Genomic DNA, 23,484 nt, shown 5'->3' with positions numbered 1-23,484 from the left:
GAACATGGTAATTAAAAACAAAGTGACACCAGCTGCTTATTAAGCAATAACTGTTGTTCATTTGAATTACAATTCTCCTTGGCCCTCCACCTGCTTTCTTACTGGTCTGGCCTACCTTCTTTCAGGCCCAGGCCTGGGAGTGCTTGCAAGATATAGTTGGGGTAAAATGTTGACTTTTGGTGGACACCACGGAGTCACATTGATGCAGATAAGGCACATGGCTGTGGCAGGATTCAGCTCCTTCATCAATTTTCAGGTTAGTATGGCTGAATCAATTATAGTTTGTAGAAGTTCCCTTACTGCAGACTTTACTGGCAGTTGAGACTGGGATCTTTCTTCCATGAGACACATGGTGCTATGCCACATTACTTTGGAATACAATGTTGGACATGGTTGCAGTCATATGGAAAACTACTACTGTCGGTATTTGTCTAATTATTCAAACTTTTATTCTTTTAGACAACCCTTCCTCAGACAGTTTTCTTGGCTCAGGAGATTTAAGAACCTTTGGCCAGAGTGCAAATGGCCAGTGGAGAAATTCCACTCCAGCATCAGGTTCAACTTTACAAAAATCAAGAAACAGCCGAAGTCTTTACCTCGAAACCCGAAAGACCTCAAGGTAGGTATTCTGGCTGCTTAGTTCACAAATCTTTCCTCCGGTATAAGAGAAAATGGCCATAAGATAGTTGTTAACATTGGCATTTTAAAGGTGTAACACCATTTCTGAACTTTAAACCATGAAAATATGGACAAATGCATTTTAAACTTTCAACTTTTAATTGGTGCTGAATTTTGGTGACATCCAAAGCTTCTCATTAGAGGAGAGTTTTGAGGGAAATCTTGGTGCATATGAATGAGTATTTATTTTGGGATTAATATGGCTATTATGAATCTTAACGTGGAAGTCGTTCAATTTCTACGACTTCAGTAGCAAAGAAATCAGCGCATTTTTATAGGCTTTCACATGAGCAGAGACCTGGCTCAAACCAAAGAAACTCTGCACCCCATGGCCTCAGGGCTTTATCCTTTCAGCCCAATTTCATAGGCACTACCTTTTCCCTCACTAAGCTTATAAAGGTTTCCCTCAAGAACTTTATTAGTAAGATATTTCTTTTTTAAAATAGTATTTATGATTTCTTAAATTTTACTCTAGTGATGGATTTTAGGAATATGGTATCATTTAATTTCCTGCTTAGTTAAAGCTAAGCTTGCTGGCATTGATAGAAACCAACGAGATGGCTTTTATTTTATGATTATCAGCACGTGGACTCTGGAAACATGTGTCAGTACTCCCAGGGATAGTCTTCTCCACTCCTTATTTTTTTTAATTACACAAGAATTCATTAATGCATTCACATTGTAAAAATTAAAACATTGCCAAAAAAGCTGAAGATCCCTTGGCCACTCCTCACAATTTTATTCCCCTCCCCTTGGTGTATTTCCATCCACACCTTTCCCTATGTGTGTTTCTCTTTTGCTCTTATATAGCGTGAAATATATGCATGTGTACTATGAAATGTATAATGTTATTTTGTCTTCATTAAAGATTTTCTATATGCATCATTTGGCAAGTTGCTTTTTTTACTCAGTAAGGCTATACTGTTATTTTTAAAAATAACATTATTATAGAAACAAGTACATGTGCTTTGTGAAAAATCAGAAAATACAGATAGGTAAAAATAAAAAATAAAAACATCATGTTTCCACCAGTTAAAGATCACCTCTGTAATATCTTAGTATATTTCCTTCCAGATGTGTTGCTCTGCATTTATACACATTTTTTCAAACATGAATTCATACTGTGCATACTTTTATAATAATCTGATTTTTAAGTCAATCACATCTTCTTTTCCATTCAGTAAATTTGTCTTGTACACTAAACTGTATTTAAATTTTCCTAGTTGACCCAAAATATCCTTTATGGCTTCTTTGTCCAAACCAGTATATAATCTAGGATTGCATCTGGTGGTTATTGCCTTTAACTCTCTTACAATCTAGAAAACCCTTTTTTTCTTATGACATGACTTTTATACATAGTGTTCCACCCTTTGGATTTGACAGGTTTCTTCTTCATAGTATTATTTTGTCATTTATCCTCTGTATTTTTTTGTAAACTAGATTTTTGTCTTCAATAAAAACTAGTGATGTGTTACATCACATTAGAAAACCTCTAAATCTGGTTCTCCTATCATTAGTGATTCTGGAGTAGAGAGGTAACAGTCTGATCCTTTAGTACAGTTAGGTATTCCCCCTTGTGACTAGAATATAACTGATGTAAATGATGTTACTTTGGTGTTCTATCAATGACCAGTTTCGTATCAGCCTAATAGTTATTCACATCAATTGATAATTGTTATCTGATAATTTTTTTAAATTGAGGTATGTTTGACATATCACATTATATTAGTTTCAGGTATATAAACATAATGATTCAGTATTCGTATGTATTGCAAAATGATCACCATAGTAAGTCTACTTAACATCTATCACCATACATAGTTACAAAATTATTTTTTCCTGTGATAAGAACTTTTAAGACCTCTCAACAACTTTTAAATATGTAATATGGTATTAATTATAGTCATCATGCTGTACATTACATCCCCAGAACTTACTTAGAACTTGGAAATTTGTATCTTTTGACCTTCTTTGGCCTGATAATAATTTTATTAGAGTTAATGAAATAATACTTTTCCAGTGTTATCATTTCTTCTACACTTATTGTCACTCTGCTGTGAAGGAGAGCTTTATTTTCTCAGTAGATAGGGTTGTTTGGTTACCTTAAGATACATCTACTGGGAAGGCAGGATATACGATTAGATCTTCTTTTCCATTACCAATTTTCAAAGCGAGGTTTTTTTTTTTTTTTTTTTTTTAATAGCCACTTCATGTGGTTCAGAGGAATTTTTCTTTTATTTTTTAGTGTCATTACAGATTCAGTGTGTTTCAATCTACCACCATCATTATTCTTGTAATGTTCACATTCTCACAGCTTTATCCAGTGGGAGTTCTTTCAAGCTTACTGCTGTGTCTGGCCCAACCTCATTAATTGTTGGAAGCATCCTTGCTCTCTGGCATTGCAAGATGTTCTCCCACTGTTTTTTTCTTTAGAAAATAAATCTTTTGCATTAAACACACACACACTCTAGGAAGCATCAATAAAAAAGACATTGTGAAGAATTCATTATATCTTCACCAAGCCAGTTATACTTGCCTTTCTTTTTGTAGCTGCATCCACCCATCCTAAGGAAATAAGCCTATTCCCAAAATTCTGAGTCCTTGTTCCTTTCCCCACTCCACCATTATAATTTGAAGACTTAGAGGCAGAGCATGTAAGTGCTTTTTTTTTTTTTTAAGTTTTTAATTCCAGTTAACATACAGTATTATGTTAGTTTCAGGTGTACAATGTAGTGATTCAGCATTTCCATACAACATGCCGTGCTCATCAGAAGTGTATTCCTTGATCTCCATTACCTATTTCACCCATCCTTCCACCACCTCCCCTATGATAACCATCTGTTTGTTCTGTATAATTAAGAGGCCGTTTCTTGATTTGTCTCTTTTTTTTTTTTCCCTTTGAGAGAGCATGTAAGTGCTTTTTGATTTTCTTTAGACTAGTCTGATTTCATTTGGATCCAGACTAATTGTACTGATTTAAAGAGTTGTTTTCATTGAATTCAGCTTAGTCAGCTGTGTATTCTGCATCCTCAGCAAAAAAAAAAAAGAAAAAGAAAAAGAAAGAAAATTCAGTATGCTAAGAGCAAGTACCTTATACTTACTGGGTAATAATAGATGAAAAAGACCACATAGAAAGAACTTTAAATTATTAATCAAGTCTTAGAGATAAGACTGAGCTTTAAGTTCACAAAAGCACTTTTCCTGCCAGTGTTTTCCTTTATTTGGGGGTACAAACAGTTTAAAGAAACAAAAAAATTCTCCTTCAGAGGAGGTAAATAGGCCAGAAGGAGAATTGGCAGAGAGCAATGCAGCCTAAAAGAAAGCCTTCTGGTTGTTTTTAATGAAGGATGGGAGCCCTCTGTTGGCTTTTTAGGAAATTTTAAAATTCTGTTTAGATTTTTTTTTTTTTTTAACATTTATTCATTTTTGAGACAGAGCACAAGCAGGAGAGGGGCAGAGAGAGAGGGAGACACAGAATCCGAAGCACGTTCCAGGCTCTGAGCTGTCAGCACAGAGCCCGACGCAGGGCTCGAACTCACGAACTGTGAGATCATGACCTGAGCTGAAGTCAGGGGCTCAACCGACTGAGCCACCCAGGAGCCCCTAAAATTCAGTTTAAAAGCTTCTTTGAGAGGCTTTAGCTTTATCCATCTTTGCATAAATAATTCCCCACAAAGGGCTTGAGGGAGGGGGTTGCAGCAAGTAAATAGAAAGTGTAAGATACATAGACCCCAAGTTTACTGAAGAAGTCTGACCTGATATACTTTTTGTCATACTGCACAGGTCTTTGGTTCCTGACCAAAGGAACTATAAAGTTAAGAAATGCAATTTTAGATGTTTGGTAATTATGTAGTATGGTAATCTAGGACTTCTTAAGTTGCAGAACCTGGTGCAGCAACCCATGCATCATTTCTTGTATATGTCCCTCAAATGGTACATCCATTATTCTACCTGTTGGTGTTTTGTTTTTGGTATTTCTTGAAAGTGAAAATCACTAGGTTGGATTTTCTTGCTGTTTTTTTCTTATGAACTTTTTTTTTTTTTTTTTAGTGGATTATCAAACACTTTTACAGGAAAGTCAAATCATCACTGCCATGTGTCTGCATACGAAAAATCTTTTCCTATTAAGCCTGTCCCAAGTCCATCTTGGAGTGGTTCATGTCGCCGAAACCTCTTGAGCCCCAAGAAAACTCAGAGGCGACATGTTAGTACAGCAGAAGAGGTAAGGAAAACCTGCGACAAACACTGCTAAAGGTTAGAATCTTTCCCTGTATTCAACCGTTTGTTCCTCTGATTCAGACATTTACTAACCATCTGTTCACTTAGTCCTTTCTCTGCTTTTTGTTTCTTAATTTAGATTTTAGGAGGACTTCATTATTTTTCTTATCATCTTCTCTATTCCTGTTGGGCAGCAGACTTACTTTTCAGTATTTTCTAAATGAGTTCTCATATATCAAACTATCTCTGTTTTTTTTGGGGGGGGGGGCCCTTCCTCAACTCTTGTTTCATATGGCAAACTGTTAATCTTGCTGGGTTTGATGAAATACCTGCCTTTATTTCTTATTAGGACAATTTTCCCTTAGTGTAAGAAGAAAATCAAGAAGCCAGCTAAATAATTTACAACCCTTCATTGAGTAAGAAGATCTTTGAGATCATAGATGTTCCCCCCAAAAAAGATGTTTTGTTGACACTTTGGTTGTTATATGCATTCAGTAAGCCTAAAGGAGAAATTCAATTCTGTAAATATAATATAGCGTATAATTTATGTGGTAGGAAATGTGCTTGTACCTGTTAAGTTAAATACTATGCATCTAGTCAGCTTTGGACTGCTTGCTATTGAAGATACAAATAAATAACAATACCTTACATTTATATTGCATATAGAGTTTCCAGTATGCTTTCCACATGTATTACTATGTTGAATCATTTTAATCCTGTGAAATAGGTAGAGATGATATGCACATTTTACATATTAGGAGAGTAAAGGTGAGAGGTCACACAGTAAATAGCCAGCCTACAACCCAGGTCTTTTGGAGTCTAGTCTGGTATGCATTGTATTATACAACCCAGCGGTATGGCTCCAGCCCATTGGAGCTTATAGACTGGAGAGTCAAGAATATAGCACTATGTGCTAAATAACTAGATAATTTGTTAATGATGATTGTTTAAGTGGCAGAACTTGATTATTTGTGACATGGTTAGTAAAAATGCATTTTTTTTGGTTTTAAGTTTGTATTGAATCTAAAATATTCAAGCAGAGGGTGGCAGAACTAGTAAGTCATATTTAGTAGGTAAAGGATAGATAAGAAACTGGCAGCAGTTGCCTTTGGTGATAAGAGCTGAGCAATAGTAGAGATTTATTTTTCACTTTTGTACTATTGAATTTAGCACCATGTATGTATTAGTTATTACATACATAAATCATATTTTCTTAATTACTGGGGCTGTGCTTCTGCTGGATCCTAGGCAGCCTATGGGGTACAGAGAGACTTGTGGGGGAGGAGACAGCAGCAGCATGGCAGCTGGATACTGGCCTCCCAACTCTCCCCTGCCCCATGTGGTTGCTGCTGAGATCACTAGGATCCTTAAGACTATGTGCGTTCATTGTAATCCCACTAGCTAACCAGTCCTTTGGACCACTCAGCCCCTCCTCCTTTCACCTCTGCCTTCAGCCTGAGGACTTGGGCTAAGTGAATAATTTTATCCTTCCAACCAACCCTCTAGGCCAATGTCCAGGGTGGGCCATTGGAGGACATGAAGGTGGAGTTTCTCTTTCTTCTACAGTGTCAAGAAGATGCCAAAGATTGAATTTATTCTGTGAAACGAGATGCAGAAAATTTTGCCTCATTTGTTTTTTAGGTCTATATTCTGATATGAAAATCAAGTCACTTGTAGTACAGGAATATGGGATTGCCCATATAATACGAGTAAGATAAAATATTGGACCAAATTTTATTAAACTATCAACAGATTATTCAGATATTTAGTCTTGGATAGTACTAGATAATCTGGATTAAAATATAATTCTTTTTCTTCCCTTGGGAATAAAGAATTTACTGATAGGAGCTTACAAACTGAAGGAAAAATTATTTTCCATGGAAATGTTGGGATCTCCAAGGGAGATACAGTTTCTTATGTTAAGGAAGGAAAATTAGATATTAATCTTACTGCTGGATTTATTTATCACCTTCAGGAATATAAAGTCATTTATAAAATTAACATGATGTTAACCACTGCATTGTTCAGCCTTACAATAGAAGTTTAAAAAGAATACATAAAGAAGAATTTGGAAATATGTAAGTGATGGCTAGACCACCACTTGGCTGAAGGCTGATTCAGGGATATCATTAAAGAACGGTACTAATAGGGTAACCACTAGCCATATGCACTACTTAAATTAATTCAGATTAAGTTATAATTTATATATGTAATATAAATAAATAAATAAATGTATAAATATAAATTAAAATTTACTTTCTCAGTCATACTAGCCACATTTCAAGTACTCATTAGCCACACATTGCTAGTGGCTACCATACTGGACAGTGTAGAGTATTTCCATTTTAACTGAGAGTTCTGTTAACATTGTTTAGAGGAAATGAATTTCTGTTTGGGAAAGAGAAAATACTAGGGACAATAAAAATGTAAAATGTTAAAAACACATGTAGTTTCTTTTCACTGATATGTTGCTTCCAGACATCCTTCTCTGCAACATACTGAGCAACATTTTAAGATGTCGGGCTTTCTTAATAGACAGCACTGATGGTTTTATTCATAAGAATACCCAAAACCTTTTACAATACTGGTTTTTTTTTTTAAGCTTTTTAAAAAATGTTTATTTATTTTTTGAGAGAGAGAAGGGAAGGGGTAGAGAGAGAGGGAGATTGAATCCCAAGCAGGCTCTGTGCTTTCAGATGTGGGGCTCAAACCCACAAATCCTGAGATCATGACCTGAGCTGAAATCAAGAGTCGGATGCTTAACCGACTGAGCCACCCAGGCGCCCCTACAATTTTGTTATAACCAAGAATTTTGGACTTAAAAACAGAAGGTTGTTGAATTATGTACCTTTGATAGTTGAGGTTTATATAGTATAAAGCTTTTACTTTAAACAGAATCAAAAGTGGAGTATTTATGAAGTTTTTTGAGTAATTTGTAACAAAAAGTTATACCAGTTTCCTACAATTTATTTTGTGTTCTCTGTTAAATTTTTATAATCTTACAGACAGTTCAGGTTTATGATGGAGCCTCTTACAGACGCATTTAAGTACAAGAATCTGGCACATATTTTAAAAATAGAATCCAGCACCTTAATTACCTTTATACTGTTTGAAACTTTCCTTGGTCCTTTATTAGTTTTAACACATAACATTATCCAGCTTCTTTTATTTTAACATGTTAGCAATTATTACTTCCTTTCATCTTAATTTAATAATTTGCTTACTCAGTAGAAATAGTTCAATAAGTAATATACAAAGAAGGATGTTTTCTTTTACTTTATTTGTAATACCAGATGCTCCAAAAAAGAATTGTGTTTGAAGTTTCAAATGACTTACCTTTTTGGATTTTCTTTTGGAAAAGTCAAATATTACATATATGTTCTTTTGAGAGTTGCATGGACTATCTTTTCTTTGCCTGAAGTGGTTCTAAATAGAAGATAAATTCTTGTGACCTCTAAATTAACATTTAGAGGCTTAAAGAGACCTTAGATAATTGTTTGGAATATAGAACATCTATTCCTGCTCATTTTATGTTGTCTAATAACTGTGAGGTTGTTCAGGCTTAGACAGAAGCTTTTCTTTGAAGATACATGTACTGGGGAAAATGATTTGTGGGTGAGTTATGTGTGTTTAATAGACTTTTAAAAATCAGTTCTTACATTAAACTGAGGGTTACTGGAGGGGTTATAGGAGGAGGGATGGGCTAAATGGGTAAGGGGCATTAAGGAATCTACTCCTGAAATCATTGTTTCACTATATGCTAACTAATTTGGATGTAAATTTTAAAAAATAAAAAATAAAAAAAAAAAGAATGAAGACTAATTAAAAAAAAATAAGTTCTTACATTGAATTAATCTAGGTGAGTCACTTAATGGCACTTTGTTTCTTCATGTTTTATTTATAAGGATAAAAACTTATTCCAAGAAACCATTTTGCTATGTGTTGGGAGGGAAGAGAGAAGCATTTTTAATTTTATAGGGTTGAAGTCAGTTTATGAAGGTTGAAGGGTACCACAAACAAAGATCTTTTCTATTTCACTGTTCTCAGTGTGCTCTTGAAGTCTTCATGGGATGGGAATGTTTCTTTACACCTTGGTGTGCAAAGTAACCTCTTAAACCAGTTTATCTGCTTTATTCTCCTTCCTATGATGTGATAATGCAGTCAAAGCTTTTTAAAATCTAGTTTAGTAAGGAGGTGGAGATGAACTAAAATGACTGGTTAATTAAGAGTTATGGGTGCCTGGGTGGCTCAGTTGGTAGAGTGTCCAAGTTTGGCACATTGGGCTCTGCACTGACAGTACGTAGCCTGCTTGAGATTCTCTCTCTCCCTCTCTCTCTGTCTGTCTCTCTGCCCCTCCTCACATGCATGTGCTCTCTCGCTCTCTCTCAAAATAAATAAACTTTAAAAATAATTTAGGGGCATCTGGGTGGCTCAGTCAGTAAAGCGTCCGACTTCAGCTCAGGTCATGATCTTGCCGTTTGTGAGTTCGAACCCCGCGTCAGGCTCTGGGCTGACAGCTCGGAGCCTGGAGCCTGCTTCGGATTCTGTGTCTCCTTCTCTCTCTGCCCCTGCCCCACTTGTGCTCTGTCTCTATCAAAAATAAATAAATGTAAAAATAATTTTTTAAAAAAGTGTTAATTTCCATTACCCAGGTGGTATTATTCTTCTGATTTCCCTTCATGCCCTCCATTTTACCACTCCTGAAAACGTGTTAACCCCATTGTATTGTGGATTATGAATTCGGTTATTTGGTATAGTGGGAAAGTGGAGTCAAAATTTACATTGGGAGGTATTGAAAAATTTCAGTCATGAAAGTGCCACATAACACAGCTTTCCTGTGTATAGATCACTATGTAGTTGGTTGTCAATCTCTTACAACCTAAATAATTGTAATGACGCTTCATTCTTCAGACTGTCTACTTAAAGAACCTTTATGATAGCAAATTTAGGTTTTAATAAAAAAAGACATTTATTTTAATTACAGTTTTTAAATTTATCTCTCAGATACTCATGGCCTCCCCAGTAGAATAGCTAAAAACTACAGATTTGGTAATTGATATTAATGTATACCTGTTAATGGTCTTTCTCTACATTATAATTTTTGTGCTGTCACTGAAGTGCCTGTCCAATACTGCAGACAATCTCTTCACAAACACTAGAAAAGAGTATGTCATCATCTTAAATACAGTATTAATGTATAAAGGATAAAATAATGGAGTTTATTTTCTTCATATAGAAAATTGCAATTTGTTTTTCCTCCGGGTCTATTTTTCCACCAAATGCTCAACTAATTCTACTTATTTTCTTATTACCCATCTATTCAAATTTTCTCATTACTCATCTATTCAAATTTAAGGATAGCTCTTTTTCATAAGGAGTATTTATTTACTCATGCCTCATAGTTCAAGGTGAATCTTGTTAGAACAGTAACATTATAGTGACAACGTAATTGAAATTTACTATGTAGGAAACAGTGATCAAGAAGAGAAAACTTAGTGTCTGTTTGCCTTTGCATAGATAATTGCTTAATTCATTCTATTTTTAGCAAAATGCTTCTGCGCATATTGAAATGTCACAGTGCAGGATGCTGCTAGCCTTGCCACAAAGTATTAAAGTTATTTTTTGAAGATTGGTGGTTATATTAAACTGTGTATAAGATTTTTTTTAAGTACCAGAGTATATTATTTAGTGAATGCTTCCCATTGTTTCTCTGGATCAGTATAGAATAGATGCTTTACTATAGTTACAAGTCCTTATGTAATCTGGTTCTCTGCTGAGTGACCTCATTTCTTACTGCTCTTCTGATTCACGCTGACCTTACTTTTCCTTGAACACATCAGGCACATACCTGTTTCAGGGCATTTGTATTTGCTATTCCTCTACCTGGAATAGTCTTTTATAAATTTCTATGACTTACCTCTTCCCTTGATTTAGGTTTCTATTGAAATATCACCTTTTTAGAAGGGCCTTACCTGTTGCTGCTATTTCCCCTCCATCACTTTCTATTTCCTTGTCTTTATTTTTTCATTTTCATTTTCCATAATTTTTGATTAGTCTCGCTTGCCAGTCCCTTTAACTGTAATATAAACTCCACAAGGACAGAAATATTACTTTATTCAGTGCAGTATCTCTAGTGAGTGGTGCTTAGTAGGTATTCAAGTCAATACACGAGTGAATGAATATTATGGAGTATGTGCTTTTCCCTAAACTTATTATTGGGGTTTAGGAAAAAAGAGTAAATATTTGAGATAAAAACCATCTTTGGAAAATACTTACACTGTTAAAATTGGACAGGATAGAAAACAGCAAGGTATCCCACTCTGATCTTGACTATTCTAGTTGCTTCCTCGTGACTTTTTTAGTAGATGTCAGGAATCATGGGGTTTCTTGGAATCCTAATTGAGAAGTCCTCAAATGTTTTGTTTTTGGGACTGTCTCAGTTGACTCAAAAGTGATTGCCTATTGGCCTTCTGGTTTCATATCCTATAGTTTCTCTGCACTGTTATTTACATATATGTCCCATAATTTTCCAAAATATAATATCTGGTATTTATTTCATTTAATTCCTGTTATAATTTTCTAGATATCCCTAATGATAATTCTTAATTATCTTAAAGGACTCTGCCTTAACTTTGGCAGAGCTGCTGGGAGTCTAGATGCTGCTTTGAGAAAAAAGTTGCCTTATTGGATGTTTAAAATTTCTTCTTTTTTTTTCTCTAGACAGTCCAAGAAGAAGAAAGAGAGATTTACAGACAGCTACTACAGATGGTTACAGGGAAACAGTTTTCTGTAGCCAAACCCACCACACATTTTCCTTTACACCTGTGAGTCACAGAAACATATATCAAATGAATTTAATTCTGTACTTTGTTATTTGATATTAAAACTATATTCTCCTCTTGCTAGGTCCCGATGTCTTAGTTCTAATAAGAATACTTTGAAAGACCCACTGTTTAAAAATGGAAGTTCTTGTGCAGCTCAGATTATTGGCTCTGATACTTCATCATCTGGATCTGCCAGCATTTTAACTACCCAGGAACAAGTGTCCCACAGTGTGTATTCCTTATCGTCTTATGCCCCAGATGTTGTTGCATTTGGATCCAAAGATTCTGATCCTCTCCATCAACCCCAACATCACCACTCTCTTCTACATCAGCCAGACAACTTACCAGCTTCAAATACACAATCGGAAGGTAACAATGGTTTCGTATATTTTCCGTAATAATAACCAGTTAACTGTTTATGGGATCTATGGGAATTGCAAGGTTGTAATGTGCATGTAATTTAATTAACACATAAGATACTTTAAATATATATAATTCAGTTAGCCGTACCACAAATAAACTAAACCTATAAATAATTTACTTTTTTCTTACATGGAGATGCAAATGATTTCATATAATATTTTACTTAAAAGGATTAACTTCCTGAGCAGCGTCTAGAGTCAGAGTATAATCATCCCAATTACTTCAATACTTTCTCTGTTTCTAGTACTTTGTGATGAACATTAAGTACTCTGAAGTTCTAAGTTTTGGAACATCAATTAAGTATTGAAGTAAAATTTCTTAACCAGGTAATACTTAGTAGAAAAACCTGCATAGTAGGTTTATGCATTTTAGAAGGGTCATCAGCAAATTTTGGAAACAAAAAGTTTTCTACTTAACTTTTAGCTAACCAAAATATCCAGACACTTAGCACTCCAGTTAATTAAGGTTTTCTATGATAATTTTCTTTGTTTGCTTAGTTTCCCCTTTCTTTAGGTGTGTGTTATATGTGTTTATGATAGTATGTATTTAGGTATATAACTTAAAACGAGTTTAAGGTTAAGTGATTAGACATTAGGGATCTTTTGATAGATCAGACTCTAAGGCTCTTTCCTCCTTCCTTAGGTTTTTTTGTTTTTGTTTTTGTTTTTTTTTTTAAGATATTTCTCACTTTCTTAAAATTTTCACTTGGGGATTAAAATTGTTAGTGGCATCACTATATAGCTATACATATTCATGAAAACCTTTATAAAATTTTGTGAGATGATTTACTGGGAACTACCATTAAAAAAAGCCTTTAACCTCAAAAACATAACATTGTATGACAAATGCTTAGCTACAACTAAACTGAAACAAATATGCTGTAGTACATTGAATGTTTCATTACTTTCCTTGTACCATTTAATAAATATCCTAAATGAGGTGTCAGTCATTTAGAAGGACATGATTCCTGCCTTTATCAATAACACAAAATAAATGATAGAATTTGTACTTTTTTAGACCCTGCTACTTCTGTAGCTTTTTCTCTTTCTGCCTCTGCCTCCCCCTCCCCCCTCTCCTCTTTCACCTTATTCAGTCTCATGGTAGTTCATGAACTAAAGACTTTTGAGAAGTTGTGGCTTATTCTTGTTCCCCAGGAACAGAAAGAAGCAGCATAGGAATCAAGTACAGCCCAGGAGTAGATGATGAAGGGCATATATACTTGTATTTTTGGAGCGACTTCTTTCTTTGTGAGGCAGGCTCTTCCCTAAGCCCTATTTCTGGCTCAGTGAAAGTGGACCTGCCTCCTTTTGTCTTCCATCTTACCTTTGTCCTTGCGCTGCATTATTTTTATGAAAACAGAATACACTGAAGTATGGGAGCTTAAACTATAGACACCTGGAGTGTATAACTGGGTAGAATTTTTTAAATAATAGTATGCTGTTGTGTTTCTTTTTTTAGGATCAGACTCTGTGATTTTACTCAAAGTGAAAGATTCCCAGACTGCAACTCCCAGGTAAACTATGGAAAAAAAGACATTCTTGATATATTGGTTTCTTTTCCCTCTCTTTAATCACAATTTCTTCACTAAGAGTTGCATAACATAAAAGTAAAACTGCCTCAATTCAGATTTCTTGCCTGTGTTATTTGAATTATTTCAATGACTTTTTAATTAGTTGTCTTCTTCCGTCCTCCTTGTTGTGCTTCATTCCATCTTCTGCCATATTCTCTAATCCATTCTTTGCCTGTTCTTTTCCATCTTCCATTCTACATCCAGAGTGGTCTTTCTACAATGCATATCTGATCATTCATTAAACTCCCTCAGGAGTGGCTATCAGACATAAAATCATGCCCAAACTCCTTAGTATGGTATACAAAGCATTTCCTCCACATGCCTTACTTCCTATCACACATTCTTTCCTTTAACAAGTACGAGTTGATAACCTACTGTGTGCTGTGTCCTAATATAGACATTGGGGATAATAGCAGTGACCAAAATGAAATCCCTGCACTCAAGGGGCTTACATTCTAGTTGTAAGGGGTGTAAAGAAAGAGGTGGGGGACAAATTATGAACAAATAAATAAATGTGTATGTCTGATAGTGATAAATGCTGTGAAGAAAAATAAAGCAGGGCAATATATAGACTGGGGTTAGGGGGGCACTGTTTATTTGGGCGGTCATGGCAAGGCTGAGAAATGACATTTGAAGAGAGACATGACAGAGGTGAGAGAAGGAGCCATATGGGAAGATGGGAGTCTTTCATGTGTTAATTACACACACATTAGTAGTGTGTGATATGTGCTTTCTTACCTGCATAGTCATTGTTCCATCTGCCTTGTATGTAACCCTACCTCAACTTGTCTATCTAAAGAAGCAGGAGTCTCTTTCTTAGCTTTTAAGTCTCAATTCAAGTCTAATTTTCTATATGATACTTGACTTCTATATGGAACTTCTTGCTCTGTAATTCAGTAGGTTACTACTTAGATTGCAGTTTCTTTGCCATTAGCACTTCAGTTGCTGGAATGAAAATAGTATCCATTTTCCATTGAGAAAATTAGGAATAATGATGTTTCTTTCTCATCTCAGTTTCTGTACTTCTTTGCAACTCTCCTGTGTGTCCTAAATTTTAGATATTTTTTAAAAATTCTGTTATAATTTCTCAAGGAGACTTTACAGTTTGGATTCCTTATTCTTTATGTGTGGGTTTTGTTTTATTTTGTTTTGTTTTTATTTTGAGTCAGACCTGGGTTCTGATCTTGTCCAGGCATCACATCACATAACTTTAGACAAGTTACTGTTCTAAACCTAGTTTCCTTATCAATAAAAATGCCAGTGTTAATACGTTACGGTTTATTGAATTGCTGTGAAGGTTAACATACAGAAAAATACTTACAATGAAAGTGTTTCAGGATGCCTCAGTTAGTTGAGTGTCCAGCTCTTGATTTCAGCCCAGGTCATGATCCCAGGGCTGTGATATTGTGCCCTGTATCCAGCTCCTCACTGATACGGAGCCTGCTTGAGATTCATATTCTCTCCCTCTCTCCCTCTCTCCCTCTCTCCCTCTCTCCCTCTCTCCCTCTCTCCCTCTCTCCCTCTCTCCCTCTCTGCCTCTCTCCCTCCCTCCCCCCTCCCTCCCCCCTCCCTCCCCCCTCCCTCTCCCCCTCCCTCTCCCCCCTCCCTCTCCCTCTCCCTCTCCCCCTCTTTCCCCCTCTCTCACCCCCACCCCCTTCCCTGCTTGCTCACTTGCTCTCTCAAATAAAATAAAAGTCGTTTAATGCGTAGTACACAAAAGTAGGTATTCTTTATTGGGAAAAAGTCGATCTCATGTAGAGAATGCTTTTAATTCTTCAGTAGTTCTTTACTCTGTGTGCCTTTCCTTTATGGAGGATTTCTACTAGTGATGCCTGAAGAATGAGAGGGAGGGAGAAATGATCTGTTGGATAAGGCCGATTGAATAATGCTGTTTATTGCAGTTGGAGCCCGCTTTCCCAAGTCTTGGCCAATGGGCTCTTTATTCTTAATCTCCCACCACTGCCTGTCCATTAAATTCTAGCAGTGAAGATCTGCCCTTATTTCCTAGAATATAGCATGCTGTTTCCTGTTTTTGTGCCATTGTACATGCTGATCCTAACCCCTGGAATTTCCTCTCTTTCCTTGTCCACTTGTTAATCTCGTTTTGCTTTTCAAAATCTGACTCAGGTGTTATTTTTTTCTCAGGACATTACTCTGACTTCTCCAGATAGTATTAGTCTTTTCCTCTGGTACTTTTATCCCTATATCTTATTTATTACTAATACTTTTGCATTTGTCATCTAGTGTGGATCATAATGCCTGGTACATGATGGATACTTAGTAAATAAATCTTTGTTAAACAAATGAATTTCCTAGAAATCCTAAAAGGCTCTCTTGCATAGCCCAAGAACTCGTCATCTTCATGTTGGTTTAAGGCTTTGGTTTATTGAAAGGTATGTTACAATAGTAGAAATCACAGCCTTTGGAATTGGACACAGTTTCTAATCCTGACTCTTCCAAGACAGATGATCCTTCTGAACTTCCCATTTCCTCTTCTATACACATGAGTAATAATTCCTTATTCTATATTGAGGTTTAACTAAAAGAGAATTATCATGAGGCTTAACTAATATAAAACAGCTAGAGCAGAACTTCACACAGAGTACTAAGTAGGTGCTCATAAGTAGTTGTAGTTATTTTTACTGTATGCTTCAATCATAATGAGAAATAATATATAATCTCTTTGAAAAGCAAGAAGATTTTGTTTTTTCCCCCTGCATTTTACTTTCCTAATCCATCAAATACCTACGTCCACTGAAGAGAAATACTTTTCCCTTACATTATTCACGTATTCAATAAACACTGAGTACTTGCCGTGTGCCAGGCACAATTCTTGGTGCAGAGGATACAGGAGTAAATAGAAAAAACAAAAATTCCTATCCTCATTAAGCTTATGTTCTAATAAAGGAAGCAGACAAATTTCAATAGCAAGATCTACTACTATGAAATTCTGGGCAATTCCTGTCACTTTATGTTGTGCAGTCAATGTGTTTTCATGTTCATTTGTTTTTAGTATCACATACTAAGCCCCTCACAGTGCTACCACTGATCTTTGTGGCTTTCTATCTTGGTTGTTACATCAGTATCCACTGTGCCAAAGGCATAGGCCGCTTCTCCTATGTTTTCCCCTTACTAACCTCAGTGACAGTGGGGAGGCAGTAGAACAGCATATTCATTGCCAAACCCTACCCTAAGGATGGTTGGGAATACTAATTCTCAAAAGGTAGTCTGGGGAGCAAGGGATACCTTCTGAGTCCTTGTTCTTGCCTTCACTAGGACAGACTGTAGCAATTCAAGAACTGAAAGGGATTCTAACCTCCATGTTTTACAAATTTGAAGCTAAGGACCATGGAAATGAAGTGACTTGTTCAAAGTCACACAGTGAATCCGGGTCCACTCCAGGAGATCCAGGTCTCTTAACTCCCAATTTCATGCTCTGTGCACTTCTTCTACTTGTATCTGAAAGTTTTTTTTGGAAAAGTGTTCACTCTTCTGTTTGTTTCTGTGAGAGATCACAGTTAGGGATTGGCAAGGAGATGAGGATGTGTGAGAAGAGCAAGGGGCTCTGGAAGAGGGACATGCCTGTGACTATGCTAACTAAGCATTATTCATTTGGGTTGTCAGCAAGAGCCGTGTGGAATAGAATTGGTCTCTCATCTTTGGAGTGGAGCTGTATATTGCTAATTCTCCACTTTGGTTCATTGGCTAACTAACCATCTGATACAGACTATTCTGTCGGTGGGGATTTTCAGTATCCATTATGACTTGGTTGAATATATTTTGATTCAAGTAGACTGACAGGAAGAAGTCCAAGATCCCATAAGGTTTGACTAAATCATTAATAAATCTGTCAATCTATACCATTTTGGAAGAGTAACGTTCTAGCTTAATATATTATCTTGACAAGTGATGTACTCTTTCCCGTTGGGTTGGTCTCATAAGGAGCAAGGTGCAAGTAAGGACCTGTGTTACAGTTAATTTCTCTGCTGAACTTTGGGCCACCTTTTTAACTACTATGTATGTGAGTGACTCATAGCTGTATTCCTTTAGTTCCCAGTTACAATTATTTTATGTAATTTATGACCTTTGCTTTGTTGTATACATATAAAGCATTCTTTTAAATTATTTCAATGACTGATTTTCTTGGTGAAAATATTTGAATTTTCTTATGAGCCTCCTGTTCATTTGCCATTTTTTTCCCCCACCATAGTCCTGCATTTTTCCAGGCAGAGCTGTGGATCAAAGAATTGTAAGTTATTGTTTTTGGTATCATTTTTCTTTCTCAGTCTCTTCCTTCTCAGAAGAAGTCAATTAGCCAATCACCCTACCTATTTTTAGTCAGTAAAAATTCCCTATTTATATCTATTTATAAAACAGCTTTTAAGTTGTTGGGTTTTTAAAATTCTCTTGGGGTTGGGGCATTTCTATGCTCAGGTTTATTAAATATATAACAATTGCTGAAGCTAAATTGAATTGGAAAACTATTTCGATATTAAGTATTACATGGAAAGGAAAATAAGTGCCCTTATTTTTACATTGGTAGAACTAATTTATTGAATAATTCACATTTCTGGAGTTTGAAAAATCACTAAAAGTTTTTAGTTTCCAGTTTTAATAACTCTAAGGTATTCAGATCCCTGGACTTGTTCACTGTTTTTAGAGAAAAAAATAAATCCATATTTTTTCTTTTGGATCATAAGTACAGTATTTGAATTAAAACCTCAATAGTATCTTGTATTATTTGCTCCTTTGGGATTCGATCACATTTTTGGATTTCTAGAATGAAGCTTCAGTCTCTCCATAATCTTAGAGATTATGTTAATCTCTAAATTTTAATGTTAAAAAAAAAGTACTACACATTTACACATAGCCACAAATATCACCTGTTCACATTTAGCAACAAACTAATAATTTCATCATTTGATTAAAAATAGTATGATAATTTCAATAACACCATGTGGTTTCACTCTGTCTTAAATAGCGATAAGGTTAGTGTAGGCACTTTAGACTTTCTATATGGAGGTTTTATGTTTAGTGCTCATTGTTCATCAGTAACATGCATGATGCTAAGACAGTGGTCTGCATTTGTGTCACATTCCTTTTCATTTCCTAGAACTAGTGTTTATGATTCTCGAGCACGGGAGAGATTGCGCCAGATTGAAGAGCAGAAAGCACTAGCATTGCAGCTTCAAAACCAGGTAAAAAACAAAATTGGGGATAAGAGTGTAAATAAATAGCACATCCAAGTTGCAACTAATTTAGAAGATTACCTGGATTTGGGATCAAAGTTGTAATTGCGAGCTGCTATGATAGCATAGCACTTATATTGTGTGATTAGTCTATGTGCTTGGTCTCTCCAGATGGTTCTACTCAATGTATGTAGACAAATAGTAGTTTTATTTATCCCACTTATTCTAAAGTTCTGTTTTGCAGAGACTGCAGGAACAGGAACATTCAGTACATGATTCAGTAGAACTGCATCTTCGTGTACCTCTTGAAAAGGAGATCCCTGTCACGATCACCCAAGAAACAGAAAAGAAAGGTCATAAATTAACTGATAGTGAAGATGAATTTCCTGAAATCACAGAGGTAAATTACGTACTATGGATTCTTGTGCTAACAAGCGTGTTTAGAAAAGATACTTAGAATGAATTTCAAACATAGAAATAATAGAATACCTGGCATTTAAAGTATCCATTGTATTGCATACTCCCGCTTTCATTTGTATTACTAATCTTGGCTTTATTTTTAAAGGATTATTGAAAATTGAAGAAAGAATTGTGAGTGGTTTTTCATGACTTCAGTGAAAAAACATTTAATAAATTTGTGTTTTATGTACATTTTTACTTTTAATGTATATGTACGGTAGTTTGACATCAGATAGTAAGTTGAGGCTTACTATTTTTTTAAGTAATAAAAAATCAGTTAAATATATTAAAGTCTGTAGACTTTTTTAATATTTATTTTTGAGAGTGCATGTGTGCATGCACAAGCTTGGGAGGGTCAGAGATAGATGGGGACAGAGGATCTGAAGTGGGCTTTGTGCTGACAGCAGAGAACCCAATGCAAGACTCAGACTCACAAACCGTGAGATCATTACTAAGGCTAGGTTGGATGCTTAACTGACTGAGCCACCCAGGCACCCCAAAGTCTTTGTACATTTTAAGATAATCTGTTCCTTGACTCATTCTTCTGTTTGAAAAACTATCATATAGTTAGTAAGTATAACACATGTATTATAGTGTGCTGGATTCCATAATTTACATTTTAAAAACCCAAATTTTTCTAGAAAAATGTCTGAAACACACTACCTGTATCCCCTGCTACCTTTTGGGAAAGAGTCTATTTGTTAAGAAATTGTGTGGGCCAAAGATATGAAGTATAATTAGGTCTTCTTGTAGACTTAGAAAATTTGATAGCAGAAGGTTATTTCAGACTTTAGGAATAAAAGGAAGAAAGGTCTGAAATGTTGTGCTGCAATGAGAAGGGGGGACAGGATGGAATGAAAGGAGATAACCCAGGAGATTACTGGAAAGAACAGAAACCAAAATGTTAGAAGTGAACAGTTGATTACTGATATAGTCTGGGGGTTATATGGGGTTTGGTGAGAGATCTAGTGTGTCTATAGCCATGTACACTTCATCTCTGGTACCTCTTGGTTCCCTAGGAAATGGAGAAGGAAATAAAAAATGTATTTCGTAATGGGAACCAAGATGAAGTTCTGAGTGAAGCATTCCGCTTGACCATTACACGCAAAGATATTCAAACTCTGAACCATCTGAACTGGCTCAATGATGAGGTAATCTCGCACCTGTTTTTATATTCAAATAGTAAGCATTAAGTGGAAACTAAGTCAAGGTGTTACCTCACTGTTTCTTGAAATGTGGTCCTCAGATGACCTGTGTAGAATCAGCTCTCTTAGGGTTTCTCCATTCTCCTGAATAAGTATGAGACAGTGTGGTGGAGATACTCATTTTAAGCAAATACCCCAGTTTATTTTTTATGTACCTTCAAGTCTGAGAACTGCTGATTTACCATTTTATGTTTAGACAGTTTAGACACTGAGGGAAAGGACATTCATTCTCACTCTCTTTAAGGCACCTACCCAGTAGTTCATCTATCGAGCAAATATTTAATAGTGGACTGTGTTGTAGCATGAAGGAGTTCTTTGGGATTTCCATTAGGGATTCCATTTCTACTTCCTTTTTTATCTCTACTTGTTCTAGATCACTTAGGATATGAGAGATAAGCTTTCTCAAGTAGCCTACATTTATAAGTAGCCTACATTTATTACATATATGATATATATATTTTGGAAGTGCTTATTTTTGAGAGCGAGAGTGCGCATGTGTGTGCAAGTGGGAGAGGGGCAGAAGGAGAGGTACACAGAGGAACTGAAGCAGGCTCTGTGCTGACAAAAGAGAGCCCAATGCCAGGCTCAAACTCACAAACCGTGAGATCATGACCTGAGCCAAAGTTGGATGCTTAACTGACTGAGCCACCCAGACACCCCCGTGATATTTTTTAAACTGACATTGAAAAAGCTGTATTATTAAATATTTGATGTACTGGGTTGAAAGAAAGGAAAGAAAGCTATGGCTCTCAGCTTCTGCTAATAATTTTAAGTAGATTAATTATACTACAGTCTTTAAACAGTCTTAAACTTGTAGGAGCCTATTTTATTTCAGAGCGATATTTTCGTGGCAAAAGAAGAGAACTGGGTTGGGTTTTTTCCCTGAGTAGCTTCTTCCTTTCTTAGGCCCAGAAGAAACATCCTTGCCTGATATATTGAGTATACTCAAAACTTCACAGCTGTGGGAGATTTTTAGAAACTCAGTATAGTATGCACTAGCTATTCTAGATACCTAAAGTTTTGTCTTGTATGCTTACAGTCTTCCAAATAATAATATTGGCTAACATCTTTTGAGCATTTACCTCATGCTAGGCACTATTATTGTAAGTGTTTTATGTGTTCTATTCATATAACAGTCGCCACAAACCTTGGAGAGGTATATACTGTAGTTTAACTGTCTCTGTTTTATAGATGAAGAAACAAAGCCTGGAAAGATTAAGAAACTTCTAAAGTTATATGGCTAGTAAGTAGCAGAGCCAGGATTTAGACCCAAGCGTTGGGTCTTATCTGTTATGCTATACTGCCTCAAAATCTTAAATTGGATCCTGTCTTAGGATTAGATGTATTGAATGTGAGAGCCATATGCCATGCCCAGCATGTTGATTTTCTTTAGGGCCAGCTGGACTAGCCCCATTCTTTTTGCCAAAGGTCAGTTTCTAAAATACAAATTTCAGAAGTTCATCACTCCCTGAATAAATCTTTGAACAAAAATGTTAAGGAATATATGGTTTGATATTGTCTTGCTTTAGGGGAAACCACCCTTGCTCAGAATAGTGATACTAGAACATTGGATCAAATAACAGAAAGAAAAAAAAAAAAGAGTTCACCAAATCAAAGGGCAAAATAGAAATCAAGGACAGTCAAAAGTATCCACCAATTAAATGTTTTTGATTTTAAGACATTAATCTGTGGTTTCTTGCCATTTTTTGCCTACTACTGCTAAATGGGAAGGGGTCAGTTATTCTATTTGGCTTGTAGCTCATTTGTTGTAAATTACGCAAAACCTCCTAGAGGGCAGCAATGAGTGGGATATGAGCTGAGTCCTTGCTATTTACTGTGGCAGTTACCTCAGTGAGATACCTTACAGAAGCGGCATTCATCAGGACATATTTTCCATTCCCTCGGCCCATCAAAGGTTTGGTTTCTAGCAAGCAAAGTTAATGGAAATTACATTATGTAGGAGAGTCGAGGAGAAGGAGAGATTCCTTGTCTACTTTATCTCTACTACACCTACCCATAACTTGTGTAGGGAGTGCTTGCTAGAATTATGTTAACCTTGAAAGCAGGTACCAGTTCACATGTCTGTGATGATGATAGCTATTTTGTTTTTTTTTTTATTTATTTTTTTATTTTTTTTTAAAATTTTTTTTTTTCAACGTTTTTTATTTATTTTTGGGACAGAGAGAGACAGAGCATGAACGGGGGAGGGCCAGAGAGAGGGGGAGACACAGAATCGGAAACAGGCTCCAGGCTCCGAGCCATCAGCCCAGAGCCTGACGCGGGGCTTGAACTCAGGGACCGCGAGATCGTGACCTGGCTGAAGTCGGACGCTTAACCGACTGCGCCACCCAGGCGCCCCGATGATAACTATTTTGAAATGCACCATTGTCAAAGTACTGTATTTTTCAGGCTTTTAAGGTTACTGTTCTTGAGAAGTTAACATTCTGATGAGGAAATAGTAGATATCCTTAAGTATTCATGTTCATTTAAAAATAAGTTATTCTGTTTCTCAGTTGTGAGTTCTCAGTTTTCTTTTGCAAGTAATTTGTCCTCTCTCCAATCCTATTCTTCCCTCAAATATATATTTTCATTATAACCATTTCTCTTCTTTCTGTATTTCCTATCACTTTTATAGGCTACTTTAAATATTTCTCCAAAATAAGGTAACTGATATAATATTCTTACCATTTTATAGACAAGGAATATAAGATCCTAGAAGTAAAGGGGATCAGGTTTAGTTTAATAAGGAAAATAAAACCTAGAAGTCCTGTATTTAGAATATGTACAGAAAGCCATTAGGCTACCCTTTCTCTTATCTCTTTACTAAAAGAAGAGTTGGCTACATTACCTGTTCATAAAATAACAGCTTTCAAACATATTTTCATGAGTGGATTTATGTATAGATGAATAGTTAAATT

The 23,484-nt window shown here is 35.8% G+C and overlaps 1 protein-coding gene across 6 annotated transcripts in view; it reads left to right on the top strand.

The window, feature by feature from the left end:
• Window positions 1-23,484, top strand: part of SENP1 (SUMO specific peptidase 1) — a 55,142-nt gene that overhangs the window by 12,585 nt on the left and 19,073 nt on the right. For all 6 annotated transcript variants that reach the window (XM_060657811.2, XM_060657810.2, XM_060657809.2 and 3 more), the window contains 9 exons: window positions 460-619; window positions 4,729-4,900; window positions 11,617-11,720; window positions 11,803-12,089; window positions 13,602-13,656; window positions 17,924-17,962; window positions 18,827-18,911; window positions 19,147-19,302; window positions 20,381-20,512. In XM_060657811.2, coding sequence (XP_060513794.1) covers window positions 460-619; window positions 4,729-4,900; window positions 11,617-11,720; window positions 11,803-12,089; window positions 13,602-13,656; window positions 17,924-17,962; window positions 18,827-18,911; window positions 19,147-19,302; window positions 20,381-20,512 — 1,190 coding nt within the window. The remainder of the gene's footprint in view (window positions 1-459; window positions 620-4,728; window positions 4,901-11,616; window positions 11,721-11,802; window positions 12,090-13,601; window positions 13,657-17,923; window positions 17,963-18,826; window positions 18,912-19,146; window positions 19,303-20,380; window positions 20,513-23,484) is intronic.

Source organism: Panthera onca, chromosome B4 (assembly GCF_046562875.1).
Source record: "Panthera onca isolate mPanOnc1 chromosome B4, mPanOnc1 haplotype 2, whole genome shotgun sequence".
Classification (NCBI taxonomy): Eukaryota; Metazoa; Chordata; class Mammalia; order Carnivora; family Felidae; genus Panthera; species Panthera onca.
The sequence above is the reverse complement of the archived record's forward strand: the minus strand, read 5'-3'. Positions and strand labels throughout refer to the sequence as shown.